At 36.5% G+C, this 15,726-nt stretch overlaps 1 protein-coding gene across 1 annotated transcript in view; it reads right to left on the bottom strand.

The window, feature by feature from the left end:
* Positions 1–694: 694 nt before the first annotated feature.
* Positions 695–15,726, bottom strand: part of Sms (spermine synthase) — a 57,957-nt gene continuing 42,925 nt past the window's right edge. The window contains exons 8-11 of the mRNA XM_046430594.2: positions 10,025–10,139; positions 8,897–8,976; positions 3,109–3,224; positions 695–1,218 (exon numbers count right to left, since the gene is read on the bottom strand). Coding sequence (XP_046286550.1) covers positions 1,179–1,218; positions 3,109–3,224; positions 8,897–8,976; positions 10,025–10,139 — 351 coding nt within the window. The 3' untranslated portion in view covers positions 695–1,178. The remainder of the gene's footprint in view (positions 1,219–3,108; positions 3,225–8,896; positions 8,977–10,024; positions 10,140–15,726) is intronic.

The raw sequence follows: 15,726 nt of genomic DNA, 5'->3' as shown, positions 1-15,726 counted from the left end.
TAGTCATACCTTGGGGAGAATGTTCTATGGTGACACTAATTATATCTCAACTGGATATTTCATTTTTAATGTTTTGCTTACTATAAATTCACTGTAAATGAAATGATTCCACTGATTAGTATAAATTTTTATAATACAACAGGATTACCATTGCCATCTAATAATCCAAGTCACTATAAATTCCCCTTTACCCAGAATACAAAAGCAAGCTCTAAGTTATGTGCACTTTCTTAGTAGTTTTTAAGTCATTCCTTTTGCCACAGGCCTCTCCATAAACTCTATCATGTAGCTGTGCATCTAAGAATCTTCTCAAAGTTTCATAGCAGCTATCCTAAATGATCTCATTTCTACACTTAATATACCAGTAAGAGTGGGGATAGAAATAGGCTTTAGGCTTTTGACTTTCAACTTTACAGTCAAGCAAAATTTCTTGCTATCCTCAGGTCAACTTTATAAGAAGGAAGTGGTGAATGTAATGGGCTGTGTATCATTTACCACAGTGCTAAATGAAGTCATTATTACTGTTCAAGAAAGGCCCCAAGGCTATCCCATTATAAAGAGATAAATGGTACCAAGTGCTATAACAAAGTAAAAACAGTCCAGGAGATACCTTTGTTCTAAGCCAGAGGGAGGAAGAGGGGACTGGGCTGGAAAAAAAAAAAAAAAAAAAACAACAACAACAAAACACATGAAATGTCTCCTTTGTTATTTTAATTGAAGCATTGCTATTCATTTTTTAACTTTCTTATAAGCACCAAATTTTGATATCTAAATCCATTTTGGGGGAAAGAAATCAAACCAAGAACTTCCCTCCAGAACAAAAAAATGATGTTCATTCCTCCAAACATCCAAATTTAGGTCTACCAAAACCGAAACAAAAAAAAAAAAAAAACCCACACAGAACTAAAAAGTAACAAAAATCACATTCTAAGGGGTCAGTGCACTTCGCAGTCTTTGCTGTACTATCTAATTGCCCTTCAGCTGACTTTCCAAAAATAACACCCTAGCTCATCAAAATATACATTTTCCATTTGCTTTTTTAAATTAAAAATAATAATTAAAAGAAGAGAAACTTTAAGGAGTTCACAATCAATTGCCCGACTCTTTTTAATGTCATGTACAGCATTCAGAGGTCAGGAAAGCTGTTTGCAGCACACATGATTGGGGGATATTCATCTTCAAGGTTTAGCTTTCTTCCAAACAGTGTAAAATACCCACCTGGACTGAGAGTCAAGGAATGCAAGCAGGTAATTCAAGGAGGAACAGGCATCACTTAACATTTGTGTGTTGGCCTACAAATTGGAAGATGAATGAAAACACTTCATGGCTTAGAGCATTGTGATAATGAGAATGAAAGCCTTTGAACAAGGCCACTCTAAAGTGTGAGATTTCTGAAGGGAGCACTAAGTAGACAAAAGGCTAAAGAAATGCACAGATGCTCCTGGGTATCACTACTGCTTACCAGGTCTCACAAAAGGTTTGGGGAATTGGTATGAGAAGGAAAGGAAAGGAGAGGAAAGAGTGAGGAAGTGAGGAAGGCAGAGAGAGGGTGAGCAAGGGGAGAGGGGAAAAAAGGGGTAGAAAGAGGGGAAAAGGGGAACCATAGGACTGAAACCTTTTCCCAAATGTTACCAACTGACATCTCAAATGTCTTAAGCATGTGAACACTCACCTGAATGAACAAAAATGTTCCTGTAGCAAATGATAGTCCATACCCTTATAATTATGTAAAAAAATGAATCCTAATGTTATGTACAACTAAAAAGATTGAATGAAAAATGTTCCTGAAGGGAAACCCTGAATCAAGCTGAATGGTAGGAGACACTGAATCTTTCTACAGGCCATGGAAGGACATGGCCGCCTCACAAATGAGAGGATCCCCCTCCTCTCATGGAGGACTTAGGGAATTCTTGCCTCTTGCCCAGCATCTGGCCTCAGCAGGCTGCCTATGCTCTGCCAGGTTCTGTCACTTCCAGCCTTACCACAGGCTGACAGCGGGAATCCCTGAATGAATGACATAATTTTCCTATGTACATATATGAATACACCATAGTGAATCCCACCATCGTGTACCTCTACAGAATGGGGTCCTAATTAGAATAACATATAGTCCATGCTTGTATAATTATATCAAAGTGGACTCTACTGTCATGTATAAATAAAAAGAATTTTAAAAAGAATGAATCCTGGGCTGGGGATGTGGCTCAAGCGGTAGCGCGCTCGCCTGGCATGCGTGTGGCCTGGGTTCCATCCTCAGCACCACATACAAAGATGTTGTGTTCACCAATAACTAAAAAATAAATGTTAAAAATCTCTCTCTCTCTCCCCCCCTCTCTTTAAAAAAAAAAAAGAATGAATCCTTAATCACTTAATTTTTTAATCATATAAAAAAAACTGCTGTCACAGGAACCTAGGTTCAGCCATAGTCTGCCTACTTTTTAGAAAAAGGAAATACAGCGCAAATTTCCAACAATGATGCTCTAATTTTGGTTTCTCTCCATGTTCTTTCCTTTGTGATTGGGACTAACTTAAGTGGAACTCATGGAGAACACCAGCATTAACTCTGCACTCCCAGCATTATTTCAGCTCTCGATTTCTACTGCAATTAGCAGCAAGTGTAGAAACTAACATTAAAGACTGATGATTTTAATATGAGTAAAGTGAGTGTCTCTAGGATTTTTATCTGCCACAGGTGGGGCAGCATTTTACACTAGAGCATTATGGGTGCACACAAGTTCCCTGGAGGACTGGTGAAACAGTTCGCTGGCCCCAGCTCCAGCACTTCTGATGGGGCAGCTGGTCAGGGTGGGGTATGATAATCTGTATATATAACAAGTTCCCAAGTGACGTGGCAGGTCTGGGACCACCTTTGAAAAACCTTTTTTGGACCAGTGGTACTTGATAATTAAAAGCACCTGGCAAACTGTGGCAAGCCACACCCAAGAGTCTCTAAAAGAATGACCCAGAAATCAGTTTTTTTTAAAGCTCTCAGCTTAGTTTATATACCACAGATCTATTTGTTTATTACTAGGATTTAAAATACTAAACTAGCACAGGATTGACTTGGGGGTTCTGATCTGACAACACAATGTCACAATCAAAGGATACAATTCCAAGTATGAAGGGACACAGACGATCTCCTTTGAGAATTCCACAGGACAATAGAGGCGCCCGAGCTGTTCTTCATAGAGTGACAAGGCTTCAGTCAAATTAACACAGTTCCCCTAAATCAAAGAGAGAAAAGCAAACAATGGGATTCTTGAGTCCCAGTCATTAGAATGTCTCTAATAAAAGAGAAGAATTCTAGCCTGAGATAAAAGTTCATCTTTAAAAATGAGATAAGGCCTCTGTACTTTCACAAATTGCACAGGATTCTATTTATAGACTTATTAGCTCATTCTCCTTCTACTTCATTTACCAAGCTATTTCAAATTATTAGAGTATGAAGTAATAGAAAGCAGTGAGACCAATTTCTCATTAGTGACACAGTTCACTGTATCTGCACCATGCAATTTAGCAAAGATTCATACACATAACTCATTCAAAGTAATTTTTTTCAATAATGGTCACCACTGTGTAGAAAATGAAGTATTAAAAAAGACAGTGTTCTTGCTTTCCAACTGGTTTAAACTACAACACTAAGAATCTAAAATGTTGACAAGGAACTACATTCACAGTTCATGCTTCTTTCCCCAAAATCTGTGATTTATCTTAAAGCATATGACAACAAAAGTTTATTCAGGATATATGCTAAGGATATCTTCCCCCTTGATTGCACTCTTTATCAAAAACTTTCTTCATTGTCATAACTTTTCTTCCCTTTTTGGTCACCACTTTTTCAGTCTCCCTAGCAGCTAGGGATGGTCAATGAGATAGATAGTGGAAGTCTGCTAGGAAAACTTTAGATTCTAAACATAGAGGGAGTGATCTGCCACTTCAACTCTCTTCCAGTCTATAACCTGGATGTGACATTTGGGGCTGCAGTAGCCATCCTATGTTCACGAAGGAAAAAGGGTGAAGAGAATCAATGACTAAATCTGCCTACCTCAAGAGCAGTGCTTTGCAATCTTTAATGTGCACATAAACCAAAGGGGATTCTGTTAAAATGCAGATTTTGATTCACTAGTTCTAGGATATGGTTTATCATCATTACAGCAAAATCATCACCACTCTCCGCCCAGTGATTTTCACTTTGGATTTAGAAAACAAGATGGGTATATTTAATATCACCTACAATTTTTTAACCATTGAAGTTCTTAACATTCAGAATACCACTGAATCTGTATATTAACTCCATTTCTTCTTCACAAGAATTATACTATTGATTTGCCTCAAAATAGCCAAGTACGATGTAAGGCAAAATAATATACAAACAAAGGCACCCATAATGTGAGAATTTCTGAGAATGGCATTTCAAAACCAACCAGCTAGCCAGCCAGTCAGCCGTGGACAAAAGGTTAGAACTATTCCAAGAGCTGGACTTGGTGGTTTTAACTTAGCACATTCACTCAGCATGACGTTGCCATTCAGTGCCAGCCTGTTTAATAACACATCATCTAGGGTCATGCAGTGGGATTTGGCCAAAGTGTCCTTCACCAGCATATAATTTGGTTTCAACATCAAGTTCACCATGAGAGCGTATAAACACCACACGTGTAATTTACGACTCATAAATAGAAAATGCTACCAGTTGTTTTTAGAGCACATCACCACTAGGGAAGCTGCTATAGAATGGAAATGCCACCAAGGTGCACAGCTGAAGGGTTTTCTTTTCCATCTTAAAACTGACACCACACTCTCCCTTTAGAGAGGACACATGGGAGGACCTCCTTATACAGAATGTGGAAAGGAAATGGGAAAGCTTCAATTTGTTCTTTCCCAACACTGCCAAGAAGCAATTTTTAAGAAGGAAAAAAAAGAAACTCTCCACAAATAGAAACCTACCCCCGAAAATAACATGATACACATTTTACTTTGCTGTCTACTTAAATAGAACACTTTTTCTTTTATTTTTAAGACACACAGGGCATGCAGAATGGAAACCAAAAATAGCAAAAAAACAAATGCCCCTTAAGGATGAGAGAAAGAGATGAGACAATAGGTAGGAACATAACTAGGGGTTAAACTTCAATTCTATAGCTTCGGCTGCTTGTCCCATGTTACATGTGACAATTTACTTTTTTATTTTATAGATTTCTGTATTGTTTGTACCTTTTAAAGGTAAGTTAATTAATATATATTATTTCTTTTTTAATATTTATTTTTTAGGGGGTTGGGATGTGGCTCAAGTGGTAACGCGCTAGCTTGGCATGCGTGCGACCCGGGTTCGATCCTCAGCACCACATACAAACAACGATGTTGTATCCGCCAAAAACTAAAAAATAAAATATTAAAAAAAAATATTTATTTTTTAGTTTTAGGTGGACACAATATCTTTATTTTATTTTTATGTGGTGTTGAGGATCGAACCCAGCACCCCGCGCATGCCAGGCGAGCGTGCTACTGCTTGAGCCATAACCCCAGCCCTAGTATATGTTATTTCTGTAATGTATAAAAAGAAAACTGAAGAACACATCCTTGACATGCCTTTTAAAATCAGGTTCAAAAGCAAGCAAAACTAAGTTATATAGGAAATTACAAGTATGTGAACCATCTATAAAGAAAATATAAGAAATTTTTAAAAATGATACTAAGTATGGATTACTTCCAAAAGCAGCAAGTATTAGGCAGGAATATAGTTTGCATAAAGAGTACTGGTAATGCCCAGTTCAAGTTGGGTAGAGTGGTCAGGTGTCTGCTATTATTTCACACAGCATAATTTTACACTTATTTTTTATGCATCAAATAGCCTATCATTTTAAAAATAGGGTTAGGGGAAAGAAGGCATGTGTTCAAGTCCCAGAACCTTCCTCCTAATCCCATGAGAACAATTCCTCTACAATTTTACTTCTGACAGCCCCACCTGGAACAGCTCAATTCCCACAAAACATTCCCCAGCTTCATGGCATGCTACTAAGGCTGCCTTCAAGCAGTAAGGTGACATCACAAACTTTCAATGTGATACAAGCCATTCTGGGCAAGAACATTTAGCTTTTGTGAATCACTATACAACCTATACAGCACTTTTATCCCATCCTTAAACTTACACTCCAGTTCTAAGCTGCACACTTCAGCAAGCAGAGTAAGCATAGCAATAAATTAAGGGTATTGCCCAAGCATATCACTCTGCAGTTTAAAGAAAAATCAAGGGCTGAGGGTATAGGCTTGCCTAACATGCATGAGGCATGAAGCCCTGGGTTCCATTCCCAGCACCAAAACAAATAAACAAACAAAAGCCTTCACTGGTAAGTATATCAATATATCCTCAATTAGGCTACCCTGCTTCTTGACTAGTCTTCAGCTTCCTGAAAGGCCTGCACACTTCATTCCATATGAATCTCAGGATATGGCACATTTCACTACTGGATTTACTCCATGTTCCCCAAAATGGATATCACAAAACGAGATCACTTTGTATTTCCAACTATAATAAACATAGAGACAGAAAACATGTTGTAATATATCTTCTGGAAAATTCTTGCAAAACAGCAAACCCCTGAGCACATAATACCTGTGATTTTTGAAATAAGTCAATTGGCCAAGGCAAGTTATCAAAGCCTGGATAATAAATATTTATGACTGGACTGGTATTCTAATTAAGCATTTCTATTAGTCTCCCATACTAAGATACCAGTTCTCTATAGGAGTCAGTCTACCAGTCAAATGTTCAGGATGAAGAAAACAGTCACATTTCCTTTCCAACACCACCTGTTATCTATTATAAACTGACTGTGGGGATCCATTTTTTTTTCAATCTCCATAAAAAAATTTTTCTTTTTGCCATTTTGAGACAGGATCTCACTAAGGTGCCTCAGACTTGTGATCCTCCTGCCTCAGCCTCCCAAGTTGCTATGATCACAGGCCTTAAATTTGCAATCCTCTTGCCTCACCCATTACTGATGTATGCCATGCCACCTGGCTTTTTTTTTTTTGGGGGGGGGGGGTCTGGTTTTAGTTAAACATCTTTCTTTAACTTAAACCTGCATGAGCATTCTATTTGCAGAACCATGAAAGAAAAAATGGTACAAATATGCCCTGCTTAAGAAATTCCACTCACAAAAATGCCCAATTCACTGAATCTGGGTTGCTTTTATAATAAGAAGTCTTTGAGCAGCTTTCACTGTAGATATCCTATAAAACAGAGGTCAGCAAACTTCCTCTGTAAATAGCCATACAGAAAATATTTTAGGCTATGCAGACCATAAGGCCACCCCCACAATTACTCCTTGCTGCCATTGTAGCACAGAAGCAGCCATAGACACTATGTAATGAATGGGCATGACTGTGTGCCAAGAAAACTACAAAAGCAGCAGAAGGCCATAGTTTTCAGACCCTTACTCTAAATAGAATCAAATTTAGAATGTGTTAAAAAATCACTTCTAAATATCAGGAGATAAATTATCCACTTATAGGTAGTTATATACTCGCCTCAAAGCTTTGCAACTCTTTCACCAAGTGCAGAGACAGGATGAATCACTACATGCCTGTAAGCACTGCACACAGTGGGAAGTGCGAGAAAACAGAATAGGCTAGAGTCTGAGTTGAGGTGTTTCAAAGTTATATTATTCATCTCAGATCCCATAAAAAGTCCAGGGTTGGGTAGGGTCTGGAGGTAGGAACCTTCCCAGGAAAATATAGACCTCTATCTGTTATCGATGGTGAAACATATTAACCTTTTTTTTAAAGCCATTGATCAATGGGTACAAAGTTAACAGTAAGATTGGAGCAAGAAATTCTGGTATGCTACTGCATAAAATGGTGACTATGGATAACAAAACTATACTACACATTCTAAAAAGCTAGAAGTAAAGGATTCAGAATGGTCTTTACCACAAAAAAATAAGAAACATTTGAGGACACAAAAATACTTACTGATTAAAACATTATCCCATCTATATTCATGTACTGAAACACCACCTGGTACCTCATTAATATAACAATTTTTATAGGTTTATGTCTTTTAAACAATTTAAAATTTTAATTAAAAACTAGCACATATGACTTAACAAATAAAGTACATATTTTTTAGTGAAATGAGTTCCCAAGATCTAAATACAATATATTATTACTTTGTAAAGTTGTTTACATATACAGAGTCATGTGATTAGGACTGTGGATATATGGTAGAATATGAAATACTGTTTATGATAGTGTTTATGCTTTAAATAGTAAACCTCTTATGTCAGTATAAACAAAAGTCAGGGTAGTGGGGATTTTTTTCCTGTAAACCCAGAAGAAGCCAGAGACAAGAGTGCAATACTAGGTTCTCTGTGTGTATATGTATATGTGTATGTATGTATGTGTGTGTGTGTGTGTGTATATAGATAGATAGATAGATAGATATACCTTCAACGTTCATTGAGAATTAAAAATTCACTAGAGAATGAGAAAAACACCACAGTTTGCTTCCATCTGGTGGCAGCAGCTCATACTACAGGCAAAGCTATTATTAAGTGTATGTTGCTAAATGGGCTTTTCAACCAAAACTGTCCTACAGGATGAGGGGAGAGGGAAAAAAAGAACCACAATCTGTGTCTCCATCTGGTGGCAGCAGTTCATACTACAGCCAAAGACTAGGGTTGACAAATAAGGATAAATCTTGAGTGTTGCTATGAACTGATTAATTCTCAAGAGATGACAGGTCAGGAATTTAGAAACTTACTACTTGAAAAAATATCACCCAGTGACGTTGTTCTATCATTAAAAGAAATAAATTTTGATAATACACATTCAACCTTCAAAATATAAAATTCTTATTCGGAGTCTTAGGAGGAAAAAAAAAACTTGAGTAGCCTACCTGTGTAAAATATTTCCCATCCTGTTTCAATACTTTCATTGAGAGGTCAAGAATCAATCTGAGAAACTCCCATGTGGAATCTGAATGTTAAAAAAATTAAATTTTATAAGTACGGGTTTGCATCAAAAATATCTATCACCAAATATTCACTCTAGTACTCAATAATACAAAAACAGGAAGATCCATGAGCTTGAGACCCACTATTAGAGGGTTTGTTCATGAACAATAATGCAACAGTCATATAGTTAGTCTTACATGCACACACACATAAATTCCAAGGTCAAAATCAAATTTGTATCTACTTAGCATTGTTCTCAAACCACCAAAAAAGATTTGACATAGGACGTCAAGACTATTGATCAGTGGTAAAGTGCTTATGTAGCCTGCAAGAGCCCTGGGTTTCACTACCAATAACCTCCACAATGCACCCAAGTAAAAAAAAAAATTCCACACAAAGGTAATTGTTGAAATCTAAAACTGCTTCAATGGGGGAAGTAGCAACATTGGGAGAAAAATGCAAGGATCATCAGATTGGGACCCCATTCTGCAAACTCAGCCAGTAAATCAAGTTTACAGAAAAAAAAAAAAAAACATTAATAGAAAACACAAACTAGCAGCAATTGGAGGCATGTGGTTTGAGGAGAATTGTCTCTTGTGTTGCTTAGAAAGATTATCAGTTTGTCCCATTATAGGTAAAAACACATTATTTAAATAAAATATCAAATAATTTAATGTCTCCGTATTGTGATTATGGGCCATTTCACTTAATGTTTGTTTCAAATGACTGAATTAATTCATTTAAAGGCAGAACAGGAATTAAAGCCAAATCCGAATCCAGCCATCTTTCCACCATGGCCCTCAGTTTAACTCCATTTAAGAAAATGAAATAGGGGCTGGGGCTGTAGCTCAGTGGTAGTGCGATAGTCTAGCATGCATGAGGTACTGGGTTCGATTCTCATCACCACATATAAATAAATAAAAAATAAAAGTCCATCAACAACTAAAAAATATTTTTTTAAAAAAAATGAAAGAACTAGACAATCTCTAAAATCCTTTCACCTTCACAAAGTGCCAGGAGAAAACATTTCCATTAATAGTTATCTTGGTTAAAAACAAAACACAATCTACCTTCTTCTGGAGATGTGGAGATTGGAACAGCTGTCAAATCATTAATCACATAATCAAACTCTCTCCCTTCTTTGGCGTACCTCTTCAGTACTGGAATACAGTCTTCTATTAGAACCTTCCAGAGATAATAGGATTGTACAAGTGAGACAATACATGTGGATGTAATTAAACAACATTTATAGAGGAAGGGGGAAAATGCAAGCCGGAGATTAGATCCACAGCACCTGCCACACAAAAACAGACCTTCATCCATGTTTGTAATGGCAAAAATAAGTGTTCATTATATGCCTCATACGCCTTCTCATTTCAACTAAACAACAATTCTACAAGGCCTGTTATCATCACCATTTTACCAATGGAGAAAGTGACTTAAGAGAGGTTACACCCAAAACCACCCAATAAACAGACAAAAAGTACACCAAGAACTATCTGAAAGCCAAGTTCATATTTTTAACTCTGATCCTGACTCCCTCTCCTAATACTATCTGAATTTTCTTCTAGTTTTTTTTAATTTATACTAAACACTGAATGACTTCATGGCTTATTAATCCTTGCATCTTAAACTATTAACCTATGGTTTCTGAAATATTGAGTACTACAGATAATTAAGCCATTTCATAAATATCAACTTCCACCACAGAAAAGTCATCAAGAGTGGAGAATAGTAGTTAAAGGCTGAAATTCTCAGACAGATCCTGTATAGTAAATATAGTAGACTCCCCCTTATATGCAGTTTCACTAGGCATGGTTTTAATTACCCTTGGCCAACCTCAGTCTGAATGTATTAAATGGAAAATTCCAGAAATAAACAATTTGTAAGTTTTAAATTGTGTGCTGTTCTCATGATGAAATTTCACATCACCCTGTGCAGGACATAAATCATCCATTCGTCCAGAGTATATATTACTACTAGTCATTTAATAGCCACTTAGTAGCCACCTCAGTTATCAGACTATTATAATATCGCAGAGCTTGTGTCAAACTAACCCTTATTTTGCTTAATATGGCCCCAAAGCACAAAACCAATGGTGCTGGAATTTTGTTACAGTATGTTATTACTGCTGTTCTACTTTATTAATAATACCTATTATTAATCTTACTCTACATAGCTTATAAATTCAATCTCATCATAAGTATAGATATAGATACAGATATATAGATATATAGACATGGTATATATAGAAATCTGTACTACCTACAATTTCAAGCATCCACTAGGGATCTGGAATCATATTCCTCCAGAATAAGAGAGGACTAATAAATTTTGGGTTTGCCTCATCTTTGAAATACTGAAGCTATATGCTGAGGACACACCTGGGTCTAAGTAAAACCCTGAAAGAGACAGGAGTTATTCTCCTCATCTGTTGTTTTCCTAATTACAAAAAAAAAAAAAAATCGCATGTACCAAGTCAGAAATCAAAAGTGTGCCACAATTCCCTATGATGACATCCTGTAGTTTTTAATCAGTCATAATTTTAAAAGAATTTTACTGTCCTATTGTTTTATGACTTGTCTCAATGCATCAGAATAGTTCAAGTAGGCAAAGGTGACGTACTAACAGCATCTTATAATCTACATATTAATCTCATTTGTCATAATTTTCACAGTCATATAGATTCTTATACTCACACACACCTAAACACAAATGTGTTCTGTTTTGTAAAACCTGAATCACATACATCATTCTCAACTTGGACATTTTTGTCTAACATTGTTTTTATATCTTTATTATAATAATTGTATTTCTATATAATGAATTTTAAGATTATGCCATTTCACTAAAAATGTTCTACTCTTGTGATCACCAAGCCTTGGCCTCTATGAACATAACAAACTTCCTTCTCCTGATGCCTTCATCTGTGAGCTGGGTGCTCAAACACTGGGTTAGTAAGGTAATAAGCCACATGTGTTTTAAGTTTTCAGTTTTGGAAACAACTCATGTTCCAACCAACAATGCCTGCAAACCACAATTTCCTTGCATCCTCCCTAGCATGGAGTACTGTCCTAAATTTTGCCAAGTTGCTTGCTAATGTTTCCAAAAAACTTCCTGGGTCATCAACAGGGGTAAGCATCTTGAAGTATTTTGAAAAGTCATTTGACTTTCTCCTCTTCTAAAAAGTACCAGTTCATATTCTTTATTCTTTTTAAATTTAGCTAACTTCATTTTTAAATTTTAAGTGGTAAGGACTCTTTTTTATTAGTCATGGGATCAAAACCCTATCATATTTGTTACCAGTACTTCTCTAGTCTTGTCTTTTGGCTTGGTAATGCCAAAAAAAACAGCATCCGCAGTTTCTGAATGTCTTTTCTTAAAATGTTTCCCAATTCTAAATTTTCATAAATCTATTGATCTGAAATTCCTCCTTCCATGGTTTCTAGGGTTAGCTAACTTTGTTCTCATGCAGATGGTTAGCCCACTATGGCTTATTAAATCAATTAAACCTCCTTTTCCCAAGTGAACTGAAACATATCTTATATCTTAGTTCATGTACTACAGATCATGTACTAACACTATGTGTAGGGATACACACCCAAATATGCAAGTTTCTGTTTCATTCCTCTAAACTATGTCTAATCCTATGACATATTTCCTATCTGAATACTGTGACTTAAATTAGCAATCAATAGGGGCTGGGGTTTGACTCAGTGGTAGAGCGCTCACCTAGTATGTGCGAGGCCCTGGGTTCGATCCTCAGCACCACATATAAATAAATAAATTAAATAAAGATATAAAAAAATTAGCAATCAATAGGATAAGTCTCCCTTCACTATGATTATTTTCCAAAATCTTCTTGACTATTCTTAGATATCTATTTATCTTTTAAAATGAACTTTAGGGGCTGGGGATGTGGCTCAAGCGGTAGCGTGCTCCCCTGACATGGGTGCGGCCCGGGTTCGATCCTCAGCACCACATACAAAGATGTTGTGTCTGCCGAAAACTAAAAAATGTAAATAAAATATTTTAAAAAATGAACTTTAAAATCAGTAGGTCTAAGTCTAAATCTACTCCTTGGAATTGCTTATAACTACAAAAAACAAAAACAGGTATTTTTTTCTCTTATCCGTGAAGGAAATAAGCATGCCTCTCCTCCACATATTCAGACTTTATGTGATATCTTTCAATAAGATCTTAACATAATTCAGATCACTCTCAGAACACCATTCGTGTTCAGTTTTTCCTAGGTGTTCAACAGTTGGTTATTACTTTGAATAGGATTTCCTGCTCACTCACTCCTCCCTTTTTTTTCCAAACTATTCAGCATTTCAGCAGGAAGAATATTTTTCATCTGTCCCTATCTATCACTTTACCAGATTCTCATGAATCCAACTGATTTTCTATGGTTCCTAGATTTTTTACAGTGTTCATCTTCCTACCTGACTATATTACCTGCCTCAAAAACAACCATGAAGACAAATAATAAGCATCCTCTTTGTTCCTAGTTTTCAGGTGAAATAGCTTTTACCACTTATATTACTATAATTTTACTATTGTTTCTTTTTTAATATTTATTTTTTTAGTTGTAGTTGGACACAATACCTTTATTCCATTCATTTATTTTTTTATGTGGTGCTGAGGATCAAACCCAGGGCCCCACGCATGCTAGGCAAGCATTTTACCGCTGAACCACAATCCTAGCCCCTACTATTAAGTTTCTGATAATTAGTTTCTATTACGTTTTGATGATTCCATCTAGTGCAATTTTATTTTACTTAAAGAATTTTTATAAAGAATGACTGCTAGGCTGCAGTTGTGGCTCGGTGGTAGAGCAATTGCCTAGCACATGTGAGGCACAGTTTGATCCTCAGCACCACACAAATGAATGAATGTATAAAAATAAATAAATAAAGGTAATGTGTCCATCTACCAAAAAAAAAAAAAAAAAAGAATGGGGACTGTGGTTGTGACTCAGTGGTAGAATGCTCACCTAGCACACAAGGCACTGGGTTCAATCCTCAGTACCACATAAAAATAAATAAATAAAATAAGGTATTATATCCATCTACAACTAAAAATATTTTTTAATAAAATGACTGGGGGCTGGGGATATAGCTCAGTAGCTCAGTTGGTAGAGTACTTGCCTCACATGCCCGAGGCCTTGGGTTCAATCCTCAGCACCACTAAAAAACATTTAAAAAAAATGACTGCTAAGTATTCTCAAATTCTTGTAATTTGTTAATATATCACTCTTTGTTCATATAATGAATTATGTTAACTGTATTTCTCAAAATTCACGTCTTTACATATCTGAATGAAATCCTACTTAGGCACAATGTAGAATTCTTAAATAAGTTTGTACATTTTACTTGGAAACTTTGTGTGTGTGTGTGTGTGTGTGTACATGCAAATGTATGATCAGTCTTCAGTTTTCTTGGTATACTACCTGTACTTCAGTATTAAAGTTATTCCATAGTTATAAATCCAGGAGGGCTTTGGAATGTTTTCAATTTTCTAAACAAATGTGAAATAGCTGCAAAGCCTTGGCTTCTCATCAATGGCAGCACTTTAATGGACAAGGGACTTACATGCCCCTGAGGGAAAGTGGTCAGGTAGGTCTTTCTTCCCCCACAGAGGCGGCCATGCACTCAGCCCCCAAGCCTATCAACTCTTGAGAGTAATCCCAGCAGCTCAGGAGGCTGAGACAGCCTCCACAATGGTGAGGCATTTAGCAACTCAGCGACCCTGTCTCTAAATAAAATACAAAATAGGGCTAGGGATGTGGCTCAGAGAGAGAGAGAGAGAGACAGAGAGAGAGAAAGAGAACTCAGTCAGTCACAGAAGAATTTTCCAGGCTCCCCCTGGTAATGCTGATGTTCCAGAAAAGAGGAGGATGAGGATGCACTCCAAAACCAACTCTCTCCAATGATGCCTTAACTAAAAGCAAGATGTGATTTGTTACTATGAGTTCTTTTAACAGGTGAATTTAACAATATTCATTCACTTATTTTTTTTAATTTATATTTTTATTAGTACATTATACTTTCACATAATTGTGCTCATTTTGACATATTCACAATTGCATAACTTATTTTGCTTCATTTCAATCCTCATTAAGACCTCCTTCTCTTCCCACCGCCCTCCCCCGATCTACTTCTATATTAATCTTCCTTCTATTTAACATTATAGTTATACATAAAAGTGGAATTGATTGTGATATATTCATATAGTATAATTTGATCAATGCATATTTACTGAGCACCAACAAACAAACAAAACCCCAGTTGACAACTCAACTGTTTGGGTTTTTGCTTGTGGTCTTAATCCAGGTAAGAAAGCCACATAAGAAGGAAGGGAGATAGGAGTCTATGCCACACTCCTATAACCTTAAAGAAATTCCCTTTAAATTCTCTAAGCTTCATTGTCATCCTGGAGTTGAAATAGTACCACCAGTTACAAGTATAAAAGTTAAATACATGGGCAGAGGGTCTGGTTCATTGTTTGCAAACAGTGGTAACTTTAAACTCATGAAACAATTTGATTAAATATATTAAATAGTTGCAAACACACTCTGAACAACCTAATGTACCCTCCACCAACTGTAAGGATTGAACCCAGTGCTTCACATTTATTAGGCAAGTGCTCTACTGCTCAGCAAAATCCCACTCCTTTTTAAAAATATTATTTTGAGACAGGGTCTTGCTTGGTTGTCCAGACTGCAATCCTCCTGCCTCAGCCTCTGAAGTAACTGGGATTACCACCACAC

The sequence above is a fragment of the Marmota monax genome, unplaced genomic scaffold (assembly GCF_021218885.2).
Source record: "Marmota monax isolate L192 unplaced genomic scaffold, Marmota_monax_Labrador192_F-V1.1 WCK01_AAM20220418_F8-fsc00307, whole genome shotgun sequence".
Taxonomy (NCBI): domain Eukaryota; kingdom Metazoa; phylum Chordata; class Mammalia; order Rodentia; family Sciuridae; genus Marmota; species Marmota monax.
The sequence above is the reverse complement of the archived record's forward strand: the minus strand, read 5'-3'. Positions and strand labels throughout refer to the sequence as shown.